At 34.7% G+C, this 20,708-nt stretch overlaps 1 protein-coding gene across 5 annotated transcripts in view; it reads left to right on the top strand.

Moving 5' to 3' along the window:
• Positions 1-799: 799 nt before the first annotated feature.
• BRWD3 (bromodomain and WD repeat domain containing 3) overlaps positions 800-20,708 on the top strand; it is a 218,259-nt gene continuing 198,350 nt past the window's right edge. For 4 of the 5 annotated variants that reach the window (XM_027608730.2, XM_027608726.2, XM_027608729.1 and 1 more), the window contains exons 1-6: positions 800-1,069; positions 1,193-1,251; positions 1,444-1,473; positions 1,880-1,939; positions 13,427-13,577; positions 15,122-15,220. In XM_027608730.2, the coding sequence (XP_027464531.1) occupies positions 1,039-1,069; positions 1,193-1,251; positions 1,444-1,473; positions 1,880-1,939; positions 13,427-13,577; positions 15,122-15,220 (430 nt within the window). In that variant the 5' untranslated portion in view covers positions 800-1,038. The remainder of the gene's footprint in view (positions 1,070-1,192; positions 1,252-1,443; positions 1,474-1,879; positions 1,940-13,426; positions 13,578-15,121; positions 15,221-20,708) is intronic. The other variant, XM_027608728.2, reaches the window with a different exon arrangement.

Genomic DNA, 20,708 nt, shown 5'->3' on the forward strand with positions numbered 1-20,708 from the left:
TACTTTGGCAGTACTTTAAGACACAATTGAAAATTATCCTACAGGAATGAGACAGATATGGCACGTGTTAAACTTTCAGAAGGGGAAGAAATAAAATGCTTCATATCTGACGGCATATTCCCCCCACAATATGAGCTCTGTACTCTGGACTGGTAAGTAGAACATTTTCATCTGGTACAAAAACAATCGGAAAGCGAAACAAGTGACGTAGATATAGGGGCTCCTTTTTCTGCCTCAGTCGCAAGATCCCTCAGTGGCTGGCCTCTTTTCGGTGGAGGCAAAATAAAACAAAACAAAACAAAACCCCAAAAAACAACAACAAAGCCTCTTCGGTGACGGGAGGGAAAAGAAGAAAGCACTGAATCAGGTCAACCCCTCACACGTTCCTCACGACAACGCCAGAGGGAAAAGTCCTCAACAGGAAAGAGCTCAACTGCTCTCCCAGGAAAGGAAAAGTACTCAAGAGCTCTCGGAGGAGAACACCACCATGGAGTTCTACGGCGTCAGCCAGAGCGTCGGCCGTCAGTTAGCACCTCCCCGTTTCCGGGAGCGGTAGCTAGGCAACCGCCGGCCTCAGGGAGAGTGGAGGACATTCGGTTGCCTTAGTGCCCCTAGCGGCGAACAGCGAGACCTGCAGGCTCCTCTCACAGTTTTTACCCTCCCCTCTCTCCACCCCCTTTGCCCCGTCCCCCCACCCCCCCGGCACTTCGGCTCCTCCCCTCTCTTCTCTCAGGCTGGCTAGCTCGCTCGCGCTCTCGCTCTCGCTCTCTCTCTCTCTCTCTCTCTCTCTCGTCTCCCCTCTCTCTCCCTCCTCTCTCCTTCCTCTCCGCCTCCTCTGCTCTTGGGCTAGAATATCTATGGGTCGATACGTGATGCGATGAATCCGAGAGCGACCAGAGAGACCAAAACTAGGGCGAGGAGTGGGGCGGAAGCGGTGGGACTCCTGGGCATGGGGGCTTCACCACAATAGAGGCAGCGCCCCCACCCGCCCCCGCCAGCTCCTCCGGAGCGGAGCCCCCAAACCCCCTAGGGAAAAGGATGGCGGCGGCACCTACCCAGATCGAAGCCGGTGGGTAACTGTGTCTGGGGGCTAAGGAGATGGGAGCTTAGCGCGACGGCTGTCAGTTTCTTTTGAAAAAGCTTCTGTTTTTCTTTACCTCCCTCTCAACCTCTTTTTTCCCCTCTTCCACAGAGCTGTATTACCTGATCGCTAGATTCTTGCAGTCCGGACCCTGCAACAAATCCGCTCAGGTGAGAGGGAGAAGGAGCTCTGGGGAATGGTCCCAATGGGGAAATCGAGGCATCGGGTGTGCGGTTTCACTGAGGGTGAGGGAAAGGCCGGCCTTGACTAGTCCTGCCGTCAGCGGCGGGTTCGAAGTGGGGAGGGAGGAATGTGTTGATGGCCCGAGCTGCTCCTCATATCCGTGTTTCCCTTTTGCTCAGGTGCTAGTGCAGGAGCTCGAGGAGCATCAGGTACGGAGCCCCTTCGGGAAGACGTGGGGAGGGCTGGGGTGAGACTGGAGGAAGGGGAGGGCAAGTCAGGGGCGGAGGACAGAGGCTGGGAGGGAAGCTTGGATCTGGGCACTCATAACTGTTGTCACTGGAGTGAACCAGCTTCTTCCCTCAAAAGGGGCGGATATCGCTGGGGTCTTAACTCGCCCCCTCTTTATGACCAAGGGGGGCGGTTTTTCAGGATTTCCTCCCCCTCGGCCTCCTCCCTATACTGGACTAGCTTTGAGGCAACAGCTATCGGACCTAGGGAAATACAGACGCCAGAGGGTCGGGGACCAGGACCCGGGTTGGGTCGGGTTCATTGGGAGCCAAGGCATGGCCTATATGGTTTGCCCACCCCCCACCCTTTCTTTTCTCTCACCCCCAGTTGATTCCGCGCCGCTTAGACTGGGAGGGAAAAGAGCACCGAAGAAGCTTCGAGGATCTGGTGAGTAAAGTTTTCATTTCAACTTAATCCAACTCTTTCTACACTCTCTCTCCACCTTGTTCCCCCAACCCGCTCCCAACCCCTTAGCCAACAGGGCTGTAGAGCTCTGCGCTGGGCCGAAGAACGACTGCCCCTTCCCCCGCTCCCTGCCAGTCAGAGAAAGGGTACCTTGTCCTCCCCCTGGCCTCGCTTATTTCCACTCGGAAACTTTGAAGAATGTGAGTTAGTTATCAGAGATGCCGTTTTGTGGATTATGAATATGTTACAAACATTGAGAAAGGCCCATTGTAGGGAGAAAAGGGAGAGAAACCTGGGGGTTATCTTGGGGCACGTACCAAGGACTGACGTTGGCCAATGACAGCGTTGGTAACAGCCCAGAGTTCCGGATTAGTGGAAGAAAACTGGTTTCTGGTTGGTCCTGGCTTGAAATACGGGAACTGAGGCCAGGCTTAGTCTTTGGCGGGGGGGGGCTTACGGGGTACGGGGCTCAGGAGGGGAGTTAACCGACCCTGGATTGGGCAAAACGACACAATTAAAAATAATAGGAAGCATCAAGCGAATTCCAAAATTTGCCGGTTTTAGGTAATCTACTACCGAATAAAAAAAGCATAATTATTGTATGTATCACATTTTAGAAAATAGCTCATTAAATCATTATATCGCATTTCTGCAGATACATTTTCACTAAATAACTACGGATTTATGACCTTTTTGAGAATTGATGAAACACGATTTGGGGTTTAGAAGAGCCAACAATGGTTATATTTTTAAAATATACTTTAGTAAAGGACCAAAGGCATTGGATTGACTGGGTTGTTTCTCCTACAAATGTAATTCATAGTGTCCATGCACTTCTGTTCAGCATTGACACACACAAAAAGGTGGTGTTTTTTTATTTTTCGGAAGATGTCCCCTTGCGTTAGCCTCTGGTACAGTGAATTGGAAGGAAATGAAAGGAGAAAGGGGTGATGTTACTAAAAACTAAATTCAGCTATCTTTCCTTCAAATAAGATCCAAATGGAGGAAAATCAAAGTTAAAGAGAGTTGAAGGGGTATGGTAGACTGTAAATATAAATAAAATGATTTAATAATACAATATTTAAACTGACAGTGTTAATTTGACAATTTTTATATTAAATTACAATAATGAGGCCATGTTAATAATTATTAAATAATAATTTTAGTTTTCTGACTAAATATTTTTTGCAAATCACAAAATGGTGTAATAATTGTAATATGGATAAACTCCACCATCTATACTATTAATGGTAAAGAATTCTCAGTTGGATAAAAACTATTTTGGAAAAACTGCATGTATTATCACTGTATTTAATTTGTAGTCAGACTTTTTGTTGGACTGAAGTCCTGCCAAAAAAGGGGCAAAACAATGCCTACCAATATCTATTTAAATACTTTATAACTAATGTGGTTTTGAAGATAGTTTTATACTGAGATGTATTGAAGATGTTTTCATTTACATTTGTCTCTAAACAGACCATTTTAAGCAAATAGCAAAAAGAAACTTAAAAAAAAAAGCTTTTTTTAAAAAAGATAAAGCTTTTTAAAAATTACTTGACAGTGATAAAAAGCAAATGGACATCAAAATAATTAAAAACAGTCTACTAACCACACACCCACATAAAAACAAAAAAATCCCACAAAATCCAGTTTACTAGACTTCCTTTCCTTTTATTATAAAGGCATATTTTTACATAGTGGTAATCAATGTCCATTTTAAGCTCTATATTTTAACACTTTCACATATAATTTTCTTTTTTGAATAGACATTGTCATTTCAATAAGAAAAGATTCAGTTACATTTAAGTTGGCTATGATTTGAACTCAACATTCAGTTGAACATTTAGATTACTTCCAGTTTTTCATTAATATCTTTGCATAGTTAAATAGTCTTTCTTTTTTCCTTTCTTTTCTTGGATTTATTTTCCTGTACTGTATTTCTAAAGTGGAGTTATCAGGTCAAAGGGTCTCATCGGTTTTTTAGCTTCTCTTATATAGTACAAAATTGCTCTCCAGAAGATAGTACTAATTTATGATGTTACCATCTAGGTACTTAGAGTGAGTTTTTAAATACTTATAAAATCTTTTGGTGGCTTTTAATAGGTGAAATAGCCCCTAGTTGATTTAATTAGCTCTTTTTTTCATGATTAGTGAAGCTTAAATTTTAACCAGTTATTTTTTTAATTGTTAATCCTTTTGTATATCCCTATGTATACCTGATTTTCACATTTATCTTTTGAATTTATTGTTTTTTATATTTCCTTATACATTTTTATTTTTATATACACAGACTTTCATCTATTGTTTGAACATTGTCTATAATTTAGATAGTACATCTTTTGTTTTTAATTTAATTTTCATATTGTACAGAGGTTTTTATTTTTCTGGGATCCAGTGTTTCTAGGAATATTATATTTTGTTAATATGGCCCTATTTTAAATCAAATATCTGTTCTCTACTATAAATTTCTTTGTAAGGGAAGATGGGGTAGGGCTGAGTGAGAATTTGAACAGAAGGAAAAGAAGTATAGTGGCTTAGAACTGAATGTGCTGTGTTAGATTGATCACTAGATGCATCAGTTGTATAGTTGCTTAAAATTATTTCACATTTGACCTTTGATTTTGTGTGGCTTCATTGTGAGAGATATTTTTTTTTTCTTAGTGTAGGTATTTTTTAAAATGCTGTTAGAACAATGGATTTATACAATGTGATCTTTGATTTAGCTACATGTTTCAGGTTGAAGTTTAGGATAAGTATTAGTAATTAGTAAAACGTTATATGTACATAGTATTTATAAATAGTATAATTCTGTATGTTAAATTATATAGCAATACTTCGAACTGAAGGTAAACTAGTATAAGAAGGAAAGAATACAAATGCATGATGAAGAGCTAAAGGATTATAAACAAGGATATCAAAATACTGAATTAAGATTGCATAGCCATGTATACTATGAAACAAGACTCCTGCCTTTCTGTCTGTATGTGTACTTTCACTTAAATTGTATGTGCTGCTTAACTTGATTTATCCAGAAGAATATTAAGATAATAAGTTGGATTTCTTCAACACTTCATTACTGTTACTATTATGCATTCTAGAAATCCGTCTTTTTTCTTTCTTAAATCTGATTTAGTGTTTTACTTATAATTTGAAACAAAAGGAAAGGTGGTATTTTGTTAAAGCTACTAGCAGGCTAGTACTGACATATTCAGATCTGAAGTACCTTTTAAAATATGAGCCTGTACATGAAATGTTTGTCAGTTTATGTTGAACTGTAAGGTTTTTGAATATGGCATTTAAAATAAAACATTCTAAATTAACTTTCAGAATTTTAAGTAATGATACAGGGAGAAATTTGAAGTAATGGTGAGTTTTTTTGAAGTTTAATCTGGACATTTTTCATTTCTGCTTGACTCTTATTTACAATGTAATAGAATTAGATTTGCTTCTTACAATTCATCTTATGGTAGATAATTTAAATAATTACAGATGTCTGTTCATTTGTGGTGACCCTGTTGAATTGTTGCCTGTTTTATTGCTTCCTCCTTGGAGCTTTATTGGGGACTACAAACATAGTAATGAGGGGTATGTGTGTATGTGTGTGTTTAAATAAAGTTTTTGTTAACAAACACATTTTATATATTGAAATTGTGACTTGGAAGCTTTTTTTAAAGGCATGTTTTAATATTTTTTAATCATTTTAAGGGGACTTGTATCATGAGACTGAACCAAAGGCATAATTATCTTTAGGTATGGTATATATTTTTAAATTTATTCAGCATTTTTCATGTATAGAATTGAAAGCCCTAATTAGTGCTTTCATTTAGAGTGACATAGATTGTATTACCTTCATTTTATATTCAAAAGACTTGAAGCAATTTTATGCTATTGAAAAGTTTATCAAGATTGTATTTTCATTACTATCTTTAAAAAATGTATACATCTATGATGATATATGTCGTTATAAGAACTTGCATCTGCATATAATATATGCAAGTTTAAAAGTGCTTTCACATCTCATTTGATGCTCGCCAAGTACTTTAAAATACTCTATTTGAATTCCAGACATACCTATATTTTTTTCTTACCTTACCCAGCTCTTGTTCTCTAATTACTAGTAATAGCTTAAATTGTCTATTAGAACATTAGAATGATTTTTGAGTGCTGGAGGCATAGTTATTGCATCTCTAAGTGTGGAAGTAATTTAAGTGTGTGTGATTTATTAACTGCTATGTGGGTACACAGCCATAGTTAGGAAGAACAGAATGCATCATGGGAAACCAAAAGGCATGTGCTGCTCAACCCCAGTGTGGATATAATGCTAAACTGATAGGTCCTATGGTAGAGAGCAATTAATGTCTGGAAACTAGTATTCCTCACTTTTGATTTGTTTGAGCCACATGTATACTTTTGCGTTCTATAATATGTTGGTTTTAGCTATTTGTCTGGATTGATCATTGTCTTTTTTTTCACACTTTGGCTCTAAGAACATACTTTCAATGATTAAAATCCTTTGGGAGGGGGCACCTGGGTGGCTCAGAGGGTTAAGCGTCTGCCTTCGGCTCAGGTCATAATCCTAGGGTCCTGGGATCGAGCCCCGCATCTGGCTCCCTGCTCCATGGGAGGCCTGCTTCTCCCTCTCCCACTCTCCCTGCTTGTATTCCCTCTCACTGTCTCTCTCTCTCTGTCAAATAAATAAAATCTTAAAAAAAAATCCTTTGGGAGATTTATCATTAGTTCTAGGAAACTGGTATCTTAGTACAAATGAGATGGCGTTAAGAAAGTGAAGAGAGCTGCGATTAGGGAGTAAGAATTTGGGTTGGGTGAATGTTCCTTATAAACTTTTGTCCTGAAGGCACCTTTGTCAATTTGAATATTAGTTTGTTTTTGTTCTTGGTTTACTGATGTTGATTACTGATTGATTAATAAACAGTTTTTTGGTAGAGAGCAAAAAAGTAATTTTAAGTCAATTTAGTGTTTGGGTCAAATCTCAGAGATGCCCTTGTTTGACATTTTTCATAAAGGATTTTGTGAGTAGTGGAAAGTACCATAAGATTTAGTTGGGAAGATAGTCTTGCTGAGTGACCCTGGGCAAGTTACTTAACCTCTCAGAGATTCAGTTTCCTCATTTATAAAATAAAACCCCCTATCTATTTTACAAGGTTGTTGTGCGAACCAAATGAGTTAAATAGAATGCATTTTGTTAATTGAAAATGCTGTGCAAATAAATTGGTTACTGCATTTTAAAAATAGGACATAGAGGTTGAATGGAAAATGGATATCTAAAGAACTATGACCCCAGAATTTATATGTTCTTAACTAGCTATGTCACCACCTCATTTTCCTAATATTTTTATAAGGTGAGGGGCATTTAAAACAGTACCATTGGGGAAAAAGTATTTAAAAAGTAAATGTTAGAATTGAACCAAAATGAGTGCTTTGAATTGCATCTGTATTAACTCAAACAAGAAATGATTGTTATGTTAAAAGATGTTTAGTGTTATTTGCATTTTTATTAATTAGAGAGAAGTAACTTAGTATGATACTGGTGTAGTATTCACTGTTTTTTAAGAAGTGGGAGATATGTCTTTCTGATGTCTTGTTGCCGGGATCCTCAACGCTTCTGATTGATCTTTTCTAATCCTGAACTGATTTTCTATACATTATTGATAAATATTTTCTTGTATTTTAAATTACCTTGTTGAAGATGTTTTCTCATGCCCTTTAATATCTACTATAGTACTTTATAATAATCTGGCCCTCAGTTATTGTTTGTGTAATTTTCTTAACTTTTGTCAGGAGCATTTCATGATATGTATTTCTTAGGCTTATTTAATATGCTAGCTGGAACTAAGTTCGTTTATCGGACCTTTCTCTACTGAGAAACTTCCAGAATGTGGGTAGGTCCCTTGTCCTTGTCTTGATATTATCTGCCCTCAAGGTTATAGTACTTTTGGTACTTTCTTATGGTATTGTAACCCAGAGAATATTTGAACCTAGGTGGGTTGCTCTTGGCTGTCTCATTCCTGGGAAAATCTTAAAACTGATAGAAAAAGAAATGCTATGAACAATGATAAACATTTTCAAAGAAAAGTGATAGGAAGTCTTAACACTTTGTAACCTGTTGTACAAACCAGTGTATTATTATAGTAGAAAAGTCTACCTGTTTTATTTCCCTTTCTGTCCAGTTTTTTCCCTTTCCTCCTTCAAATTCAGCAAACATTATAACTCAACACTTTATGATATAATATTGGATTATTGCAGACATTTATATTTTACTGAAAAGTATCAAGAAGAAAATAAACTATTAGTTTTTTGTGTTTTCTTCTAGTCTTATTTTTTTGTACATGTATTTTTTCCCATCAAAATCAGATGATACTCTGTGAGTTTTTTATTACTTTTTTTTAACTTAATGTTCTGGAGGAGAATCTTAAACATTGAGGGACATTATGTGTTAGTCACTGTGCAAAGTACATTTACTGGGTGGGGGAACCTTTCTATTTGCCTGGAATGCCTTCCCTTCCTTTTGTGTCATGTGAATTTTCACTTAGCCTTCAACTGTGAAATTAGACATGAACCCTACCCCTGGGCTGAAGTAGGTACTGTATCTCTTTGCTTCTCTTAGCTCTTTGTACTACCTCTGGGTACTTGTACTTTGATTTGTTTTATTTACAAGTTTGTTTTATTTACTAGTTTGTTTCCCCCACTGGGACTGTGGGTTCCTTTAGGACAGCAGTTTAATTGTCTTCCCATCTCATCTCTATATGTTAAATGTCTGAATGAATGAATGCATGAGTGAATGATTTTGTTTTTTTTTTTCACAAATCATATGAGGTAGTTATTATTACTCCCTGTTTTCAGATGCAGCAGCTCAGGCTCTCAGACTGAGTAACTTTGCAGGTCATAGAAGTAGGAACTGAGAATGGTGGAAAAATTAAAATCTAAGTCCTTTCTACTGTATCACACTGCCAGAAGGAGTAACAGCTAGTAAATTTTAGAACCTGAATAATCCAGGCTTCCAGACTTCAAAGTACCATGCGTATCTCTATGTTATACTTATATTGATGTATTTAAAGCCTTGCTGTATTTTTTAAAATCTATTTTGTTTTTTGTCCCTAAATATAAAAAAAAATCATGTGACTAATTTTTTATATGTACTTCTCCTCCCACCCTGCCCACACCAAAAAAATTAAAATCTCAGATAAAATGTATTTCACTTCTTCAACGTATGGGCCCAGTTTGATTCTTCATTTACCTGTCTAGTGATGATCTTAGAAAACAAAACACAGAAACAATTATCTCTTTTATTTGTTTCTTGGAGTTACTTATCCTATAATTTCTAAAAGCCAAGGTAAAAATATCATTATTGCTCTCTGAAGATTAGTATTTCAAATGTAGTGTTTGGTATGGGCCTGGCACCCTGAAGTTAGGTACCTTTTGCATTTTATTCAATTCTCAGCTGGATTCCTTTTAACTAATTATGATGAGTAGGATCATTTCTGTGAACTCTCTGGTCTTCTCACTTGTCATTATAATTCTGAAGCTTAGTAATTCAATTGTTAGGTTTGCTCTTTAGGTCAGCCAGTCTTCCTATCTAGAAGGTTTATAATCTAGGCTTCATTTAATTTCTTTCAGTTTATTTGAATTTGTAGTTTTATTTTTTTGCAGTCTTTGTGTTAATTACCTTCATAATTTTTCAATTGCCTTAATAAGACAGTAATAGGAAGAGCAGTGGACAGGGAAACCCAGATTTCTGTACATTCACTGTGACCATTGGACTTCACTTCTGGATGTTTTTCCTACTATAAGATGTGAAGTTAGGTTAATTATGTATAAGGACCTTTCTAAATCAAACATTCTATAATTTAACTCCTTGGAGCTGTTTTACAGAATAATATAAAAGTTTGTATATACTCTTGAACTTTGTTTTTAGAGAATGCTTTTCTTCTGCAGACATCAAAGCACTTGTTGTGTTACTTGTTGGCCATTATATTTCAGAGAGAAAAATGTGGTTAAATAACTGAAATTAGAATATTTGAGCTTTAGTTGAAAAGAGTGGCTTATAATATGTTACAAATTTTATAGAATATTTTAATACATACTTTTAATATTATATTTTATTACATATTACATTTTATTCATACATAATTCTAATATAGAATTTTTAAAAGACTTAAAAAAGTCATTACTGAGGATAGATAAGCGTTCTTATGCCAAAAAAGATCCTTTAAAAAATTTCAATTTTAATCAAAGCAGATGGATTGAAATAAATGTTGACTACCACTTTTAAGTCCTGAAATTTGATTTAGAAAAAACTGCATTGCAAGAACTGAGCTGATATAATCTGGAAGCCTGTTGATATTATTTAAAGGAGACGCTAGCATGTTCAGCTTAAATGTATTGTTATTGCTATTGTGTTGATAGAATATGTTTATCTACTACTGTTTCATAATCAAATTTTTATTGATTTTAGAGGAACAGACTTGTTGAATGGGACCACTTAGAAATTAAGCAATTTCCAGTTGTATAGGGTAGAATTCAAATTTGTAAAATTTATTTAATAGCTTATAATAAAAATCTTCAAGGGACAGAATTTGGGTGTAGATAAGTCTTGTTTTGGTTGCTTAGTTAATGATTCTGTATTTTAAAATTATTACTGAGGAATTGATAGAAAGATTTATGTAATTGACTGAAAATCAAACATCATTGTTTCCATAAAATGAAATAGCCAGGAGACTTAAGATGTCAGTTTAGGATATAGTTCTGACAGATTTTCTGTAAGGGGGTGATTCTAAAAATTCATATTAGAGAATTATTTTCTGGATTATATATGGTTAGATATATTGCAGTTTCTAGGCAGGAGAATAACTCTTGAGATGGTAACAGGATGAAAAAAAGAAGATTGATCAAAAAGAAAATGCCAGTTAAGGAGGGCACTTGTAATGAACACTAGGTGTGATATGCAACTGATGAATCACTAAATTCTACCCTGAAACTAATAATACACTATATGTTAACTAACTTAAATTTAAATTAAAAAAAAAAAACAATCTGGGACGCCTGGGTGGCTCAGTAGGTTAAGCGGCTGCCTTTGGCCCGGGTCATGATCCCAGGGTCCTGGGATCGAGTCCCACATTGGGCTCCTTGCTCAGCAGGGAGCCTGCTTCTCCCTCTCTCTCCCTCTGCTTGTGTTCTCTCTGTCAAATAAATAAAATCTTAAAAAAAAAACAACAATCTGATACCCTGTGTCTTTTGATTGGGGCATTTAGCCCATTTACATTCAGGGTAACTATCGAAAGATCTGAATTTAGTGCCATTGTATTACCTGTAAGGTGACTGTTATTATATGGTTTGTGTTCCTTTCTGGTCTATGTTACTTTTAGGCTCTCTGTTTGCTTAGAGGACCCCTTTCAATATTTCTTGTAGGGCTGGTTTCATGTTTACAAATTCCTTTAGTTTTTGTTTGTCCTGGAATGAGGGATCTAGAGGGGAGGGGGGTGGGGGGATGGGTTAGCCTACTGATGGGTATTAAAGAGGGCACATACTGCATGGAGCACTGGGTGTTATATGCAAACAATGAATCATGGAACACTACATCAAAAACTAATAATGTAATGTATGGTGATTAACATAACATAATAATAATAAAAAAAAACCAAACCTCTCGAAAACCCAAACAAAAAAGAAAATTCCAGTAAAGACAAGAACTATTATCCTATGTAAAGCTTTCATATAGTGTTTACTTGATGAAAAAGTAATGGCTGATAATGGAAGTGGAGTGTTGGTGGGAAAAAAGGCATAAACTATTATAGATGTTCATATGCAGTATTTTAAAGCTTTTCTCTTTGAGTCACATATTTTTCTGGGGTACTAAGTATACTTGCCTGTAGGCATATTTAGGAAATGTTTTAAAGTGGAGGGAGTGAATTATAAACTAGGATTTTAGGATGTCATTGTCTGTAGATAATACTTAGATTAAATTGAATCATCAGCTGCTTTGACTTTAATGTTACCTGTATGTTTTACTAAGAGGTGGTTCTATGTAGTTATTTGGTTGGAAAACAAACTATAGATATGAGAAATAACTGAAAGAATTTGCTTGATCTTTTGTCCCAATCCAGAAGCTAAACTGTGTTGATGCAAATATAAAATAATCAGACTTGGTTGCCGTTCTTTCTGAGCATCATGACAGTTCCCAAGCCACATTTATTTTGGTAGATTAAAATTAATTTTTGCTTGGACTTAAAAAAGATAATTGGCAGGAAATAATTTTTAAAAATCACAGCAGAATCCCTTATTCACAGAATTCTGAATACACGTTTTATTATAGTTCTGCAACGTATGTTTTCTAAGAAAACAAACAAGGTACCTTGATAGGAGAATCTAAGATTTTTCTTCTATGAATTCTTGTGATATTTCTTATAGATGGACTTTACTTTGGTTTTTTAATGTTCATTGATTCATTGAACAAATACCAAGAACACGCATAATTTCTTTTCTCATGGTGATCATTAGGGATGATTTACAAAATTATTCTTTTATATTGTATTGGGTTCTTGACCTGGTGATAATATATTGATGTGAGGTCCTCTGTGATGGTATATGTATGTGTTTACATTTTTATTTATATTTATTTTTCATTCTTTCTCCCTTTATGTCAAGATGAGATGTAGATTTTTTTATCTAAGGATTTAATGGTCTAGTTTTCTGTTTCCTCCTTTAATAATTAGGTATTTATGAAACACATCAGGGACTTGAACATTAGCTTAGACAAAAAATGAACAGTTTTGTTGTTTAATTTTCTCATCCCGGTCTGCATATGTTTACCATCTTCAGAAATTTGCTTGTGTGTTTTAAAAATGAGTTAATGTTGTGATGAATTTTGAGTACATAGCTTATTTAGAGCATAGTATATATAAAAATATTACTTTGATACTGTTTTGGAAACCAGTTAACTTTTTTCAGGAAAACCAGTTCTGCTTTATTAAGCAAATTTGTCCTGTTAATCCTAAAGGGATTTAGGTGAGAATTTGGTGCAAGTAATACCTTTTGTTTGTATTTTTATCATTTATATGGAATCTAGAGTCTCTGATTTTTGATCAGTTCATCACTACTGAATAAATCAAGTACTAGTAGAGTTTACCTGTTGTCTTTGTACTTTAATTTTAGGCATGCGCACTTTTGCTGTTTTGCAACACTTATTTCATAAGATTAACAGCTAAGCAAATGATTTAATCAAGGCATGTAAAAGTAAGTTTGAGTGCCATGTCATTTAAATCTTATCATTTAGATGTGCTTAAATTTTGTAGCCATTTCTTTAATTTGGTTAAAGTATTAAATATTTAAAATGTTATTTTCCTGATCCTGTATATAAAAGTTGCACTTTGTTCCATGATGGAATAGTTTGGTAATGGACTAAATTATATTTTTAAACCAAATTGGTTTTCCTGTTTTATTTATGCTTTTTAGGTGGCAGCCAATGCACACATTCCTCCAGACTACCTCCTTAAAATTTGTGAGCGGATTGGTCCCTTACTAGATAAGGAGATCCCTCAGAGTGTTCCTGGGGTACAGACATTACTAGGTGTTGGTCGGCAGTCTCTGTTACGGGATGCCAAAGGTAAGATTTTCACAGTTTTCAGAGGAAGGAGTGGAGAACAGCATATTTTCATGTTACGTAAATGTTAACATGCTTTCCTAAATACTAATTTTCTTCTAGTTTTTCTTATTTTGCCAATCTTATTTTCTTAGTGTACAAGTACATTTTTAAAGGCCTAAAAGAAGCCCTCTGCTGTAAAACAGTGAATACAGTAGAGGTAAAGAATATTCAAATCTTTTTGTAATCCTGTGGAATAGAGATCTTAAAAATCACTGCTCTAATTAGTATAGTATGCTTAAAAGTCTTTCATTATGTTTTAATATTTTTAAGTATTATGAGTCTTTATATCATCTTAATCACATATATTTTATAATATGTAAATGAAAAATGATATGTAAAAATTTATATGTGATATATGATATGTAAAAAAATTTTATAATTGAAAATATTAAAACAAATATCAACCCTATTAGTGACTGTTCAGTAACAGTTTTTGTACTCCACTGTTTTTCAGTCTTTTAAAGATTTTCCCCAAAGTTTTTCATGGAACCCCAATATGTAAAATATATAAAGTAGTATTTTATGAATATAAAAATGTGAAATTAGACATTAAGGATGCCTGTTAATGTAATAAATACTTCAGGTCTAGCAACTCATTTGTTTTGTTGTATTAGCATCATGTTTTTTAAAAATTTAATTCACAAAGGTAAATAGTTTCAAAAATATCAATTTTAAGCATCTCATTTTATAATATAAGGAAACTCTTCAAATCAGTTAATTTGGAAGTTTTCAAGAGAGCAATAGAGGGGTGTCTGGGTATCTCAGTTGGTTAAGTGTCCAGCTCTTGATTTCAGCTCAGGGCATGATCTCAGGGTTGTGAAACTGAGCCTGGTGTCAGGCTCTATCCTCAGCATGGAGCCTGCTTGGGATTCTCTCTCTCCCTTTCTCTCTGCCCTTACCCCCCCCTCCCAAAAAAAGAGTAGTGCAATATTTTTGTATCACAGTTAAATTATTAGGAATATTTCATATTTGCTTGAGTTTCTTGACATAAACATAAAAACAAAAAACACAACTATTTATAGTCATTTGTCATCTGACATGCAATATTGTTACCTGTTATGGCATAATTGTCAGGCACTCTGTAATGTGAGTATGCACCAAGTATACATGTTTCTGATTTTTACCTGGCATACTTGTGCCGTAGTTGTAACCTTGCTTATATAGTTTTATGTAAGTAGAGATCAAGATCAAGAAGGACCAATATAAAATTAAAACCTTATTAATCCATGACATATTTACTTAAGATTCAAATACATGAATAATAAAAGCTTTAGTTCTAGATCACAGAAATAAAATATCCTGGTGTTATATTAAAGTGTTGTTGTTTAACAGTCATAATATAGTTTGTAACATGTTTAAAAATATGCATGTTATTTTTTATTGTGGTATTAATAGTTAAAAATATACTCCAACAAATGAAATTGAAAACAGACATTTACCTCTGAGGTACAACTTAAAAAAACACTGTTCTATTTCTTGACTAACTTTTGATTCTTTTTGAATAGACTGTAAGAGTACACTATGGAATGGGTCTGCTTTTGCAGCTCTACATAGAGGCAGACCTCCAGAACTACCTGTAAATTATGTGAAACCTCCAAATGTGGGTGAGTAATGTCCATATGAACTATGAACATATTCTTGATTTGTTTCTTCCTGAATTCATTATACAGCCAAAAATAGGTACCAGAATTAAATTTGAAGTATAAACAAGCTGCTTGCATTCTTGAGGAGTTTCATGGTTGGTCTAACTTTTTTAAAGCATTTTTATTTAATGTAGTTATGGTTTTGTGATCTTGTTTTCTTTCTTTCTTAGCAGAAGAATTTCCTTTTTTATATATATGTGTTTTTAACCATATGGATGTCTGTTTACATATCTATGTGCTGAACTTAAAGATTTTACAGGGAACTATGTAAGGATAACTTTCAGAACAAAACAAAATATATTCTGCTTATATCTGTTTGCTAAACATACTGATGTGATAAATTTTATATGTATTTATTAAAACAAAAAAAATCACCCTTCCCCTTTTTAAAGTTTACTGAAATTTCCATGTTCCATTCAGATTATTCCTGGGGCATCTCTGGCCAGACCATTATGGTGAAATACTACTAGTGGTTTCCAAGGAGACCTAGCTACAAAACTATTTGTACTAAAATTTAACTCTTAAAAAGAATGTATAAACAGCTAGATGAGTAATTGACACTCTGCTTCCCTATTTTCTTACTCTTCTAAAAAATTATTTTATATAGTGCCTAGGGCCTAGAGAATATTCCTTAAATTCAAATCGAAAAATAGAAGTACTTTTTAAAAGGAATACTATTTTATATAATAAGCTTATAGAAGTTATTTACCCCAAGAGGTTAAATAAATTTAGGCTGGAAATAATTTCAAAAGCTTTTTGACAAAATTATTGATAAAGATTCATAAGGGTTATTGAAGTAAATTAGATACTTCAGTATACATTACTAACAGTACTCTTCCATAGCCTGGATGTTACTGGGTGAAGAAGACTACTGATTTGGGTCTAATTGGATATGGCATTTCTAACATTTTTTTTCCATTTTCAGGGGTGGTTTGTTTACCCTTTAGAATTTTACAGTGTTCGCTTTTCCCCTAAAGCTTTATTCATAATTAACTTATTGACTTGAATTAAGATGGCTCTTATTATTCATGCATTTATGTTCAAAAGCTACAATATTTTTAACCACATTGTCAACATTATTTGTAATGCTTTATACTTCTTTCAGTGGTCACATGTAAAGTGCTGAAGAGCAGGATTCAGAGTATTAGGTTTTCCATCTTTCTTTAGCCTTTCTTCCCTTCCCTTTTTAAAAACTATTTTAACTATATACATTCAAACTTCTACCAGTTTTGTACAGTGAACACTTACATTCTGACTTGGATCACTTTGTTATTTTTATAGTAATTGCTCAGGAATTTTAGTGTTCCTGGCATCGATGCTTTCACATTCTTAATTCTGCCCTGTTATTTGAAGAGTTATTACAATAGAGATAATTCAACTATGATGTATTTTCATGTAGTATATACTAGTCAAAAATATTTAGGATATTTAGAATTCAGAACCTGGTAAAAACTCAGAGGAGTTGACTAGGAAAGTAGCAAGATGAATAAGAAGTCTTAAAATTTGTGACTTAAGTTTTCTCATTAAGGGGTATAGTTCTGCATAGCTACTTTAAAATCAATCAGTTTTATAGTTTCCCAGTATAAATAAAACTTAATCCAGAAGGTGGGCACCTGCGTGTCTCAGTCCCTTAAGCATCTGACTCTTGGTTTCAGCTCAGGTTGTGATCTCATGGGTCATGGTCATGGGTCCTGAGATTGAGTCTCCTGTTGGGCCCTGTGCTCATCAAGGGGTCTGCTTGAAAGAGTCTCTCCATTTGCCCCTCCCCCAACTCACTCGTGTGTGTGTGTGTGTGTGTGTGTGTGTGTGTGTGTGTGTGTGTGTGTGTGTGTTCTGTCTCTAATAAAGAAATAAGTCTTAAACTTAATCAAGAAGGTAATCTTAAAAGTTTAATCAATTAATCTTAGAACTTTAGCAATACTGTTTTTAAAAATTATTTTTTTATTTATTTTTGGAGAGAGAGAGAGCAGGGGGAGGAGGTTGGAGGGGCAGAGAGAGAGGGAAAGAGAATTTTAAGCAGGCTCCATCTCACTACCCTGGGATCATGACCTGAGCCAAAATCAAGAGTTGTATGCTTAACTGACTAAGCCACCTGGGTGCCCCAGCAACACCATTTTTTTTTAAGATTTTATTCATTTATTTGACAGAGAGAGACACAGCAAGAGAGGGAACACAAGTAGGGGGAGTGGGAGAGGGAGAAGCAGGCTTCCAGCCAAACAGGGAGCCCGATGCGGGGCTCGATCCCAGGACCCTGGGATCATGACCTGAGCCAAAGGCAGACACTTAACGACTGAGCCACCCAGGTGCCCCAACACCATTTTTTGATAGAAGTTTTCCTTGGTCAAGTAAATGTGGGTAACTGAGTTTAAAAAATTATAGAAAAAAATGAATGCATCTAGGACTGCTCAGAGCCTTTCATATGCTAAATGCATTGTGAATCACCTTATGGGGAATATTTCCTAAATAATTTGACAGTAGAAACCCTTTACCCAAAATACCTGCAACATTCTAAAAATTTCCTGGAAACAGACTTGAGAAACTGGGTTATAAGCCCCTATTTACACCAGAAAATGCTAAAGTCCAGAGAAGTATGGGACTGGCATTAAGTTATACTGCTTGCCTTCCAAACAGTCTATTTCTACACCACATTTCCTTGGTATAACAGATCTGTACTTATAGAGCATCAAAGATAGAAGATTAGCCATGTTACATTTATTTCTTTATTTTGATTTATTTATTTATTTTTAGAGAGAGTGTGTGTGTGTGCGTGTGGGTGGAGGGGGAGGGGCAGAGGGAGAAGGAGGAAGGAAACTCCTCGCTAAGTGGGGACCCTGACGTGGGGTTGGATCTCAGGACCCTGAGATCATGACTTGAGCCAAAATTAAGAGTTGGATGCTTAAGTGACTGAGCCACCTAGGCACCCTTATTACTTTTATTTTTTAAGTCAAATATATTATGGTATAATTCATATAAAGTAAATTTTTTCTTTTTAAGTATATAGTCCAACGAGTTTTGACAAACATATACATTTGTATAACTAACAGCACAATAAAAATGTAGAACATTCTGTCACCTTCTGAATTTCCTCATGTCTCATTGCAGTTAATCCTCTGCCCCTCCCTGTATTCCTGGAAACCAGGAACCTCTCTGTCCACTCTACTTTTGCCTCATTTACAATTTCATCTAAATGAAATAATAAGCATGTAGCCTTTTGTTTATATCTGATTTTGCTTAGAACCTAGTACTTTTTTGATTTATGCATGTCATTTCATGTATCAGTAATTTATTCCTTTTTATTACCAAGCAGTATTTCATTGTATGGATGGATATACCATGATATGTTTGTTAATTCATCAACTGATGGGCATTTGAGGTGTTTCAGATTTTGGCTATTATAAATAAAGCTGCTATAAACTTTCTTATATATATCTGCATGAACATTGATTTTCATTTCTCTTGGGTAAATATCTAATTAATGGGATTGTTGGATCATGTGGTAAGTATGGATTTAACTTTTTAAGAAACTGCCAAAATATTTTGAAAGTGGCTATCCCATTTTGTATTCCCACCAGAAATGTATAATTTTAGAATTAGCTTCTCAATTTCTACCAAAAAAACAACTAGGATTTTGTTTGGGATTACATTGAATCTGTAGATAATTTTGGGGAAAAGTAACATCTTAACAACATTGAACCTTACAATCCAGGAACATGGTATAATTTCCCATTTATTTAGGTCTTCTATAATTTCTCACAGCAGTATTTTGTAGCTTTCATTGTACAGGTTTTGCAAATCTATTGTGAATTTTTTTCCTAAGGGTTTCATGTTTTTTTGGTGCTATTTTAAATTTTCAAATTTATAGTTGTTTTTTTGATAGTAAATAGAAATGGTTTTTGTTTTTGTTTTTGTACATTGATCTTGCTAAATTCATTGACTAGATCTAATAGCATTTTTTTTTTAGATTCTTCGGAATTCTCTACATAGATGATCACATTGTCTACAAATAAAGACAGGTTTAATATTCCTTTCTAATCTTGTCTGCCTTATGGTTCTTTGTCATGCACTAGTGAACTGCTAGTGCTTCAGGTATAATGGTGAATTGAAGTGATGAGACTGGACATCCTTCCCTAGTTCCTGATTTTAGGGGGAGAGCAGGCTGTCTTTCACTGTTAAGTATGGTTGTAGATGCCTTTATCAGCTTGAGAATATTCCTTTCTGTTCCTACTTTGCATAGAACTTTTATCATAAATAGATATGTCCCACTTTTTAATTTTATCCAGTATAGTTAGACTTATACCAGTTATTTTTTGGGGCTCATTTTAACTGGTATTTTATGTAGAATAGTGCTACCCAATAGAACTTTCTGTAATAATGGAGATGTTCTATTTGATGCCATCCAAAACAGTAGGTACATATGGCTGTAGTATCCAAGGAACTCAATTTTTTAATTTTACAGAATTTTTACCAGTTTTAAAGTCTATAACCACATATGGCTAATGACTACTATAATGGACAGTGAAGATCTAGAACAATATGAAAACCAGTAAGCAGCTTCCTGGATAGGTACATAATTTAGTAATAATGTATTGACTAATGATTCATTTTACAGATTTAACCTATGGAATGTTTTCTACTTTTGTACTTAGAAACTACCTTTAGCTTTTCCGTTTTTGATTTTAGTAACTCACTTCAAAGATAATATTGTGCCACTTTCTAATGAATTTCACAGTTGTCTTTGGCCAAAAACAATAAAATTCTGACCTTATCTGGACTTTCCACAATATGGGATTATTTATTCAAATGTTCCCATCCTTTGTGCAGTTAATCAACAATGTTATTTAGTAATTTAATGAAATGGAGGTGAGGTAGCATGGCATAGCATAGACTAACTACGTAATACTTTACATATATGTGTACTCAAGTTTACCAAGGGTGATTTTCCAAATCCCTATAGGGAAAGAGCAAAGGTGCCTATGATATTTATGTTATTACAAGTCTAAGCTCCAGTCATGCCATTTCATTACCTGTATGCTTGACTAATCAAATTGGGTTTGCATTATGCCAAAATTAAATCAAAGGAAGAAAATTGAACTAAATTCAAAACAGTATTAATACTTAATGCCACTCAAAAAAATCCTGGAGCATATGTAATTAATATTTGTAATATCATTTGAGATCTTGTATTATAATCACAAAATATTGTTTCTTCATTCCCTTAAAGATCAGTATTTGTTTTGGAAACTTTGTAAGTAGTTGCACTAAAATTTGAAAATAAAATTTCACACAAACACAACTCTTCTACTGAGCTAGTTTTTCAGTACAGAAGTAATTTCTTTTTTTTTTAGTTTTTATTTTATTTTATTATGTTAATCACTATACATTATATCATTAGTTTTTTTTAAATTTTTTATTGTTATGTTCATCACCATATATTACATCATTAGTTTTT

The sequence above is a fragment of the Zalophus californianus genome, chromosome X (assembly GCF_009762305.2).
Source record: "Zalophus californianus isolate mZalCal1 chromosome X, mZalCal1.pri.v2, whole genome shotgun sequence".
NCBI classification, from domain to species: domain Eukaryota; kingdom Metazoa; phylum Chordata; class Mammalia; order Carnivora; family Otariidae; genus Zalophus; species Zalophus californianus.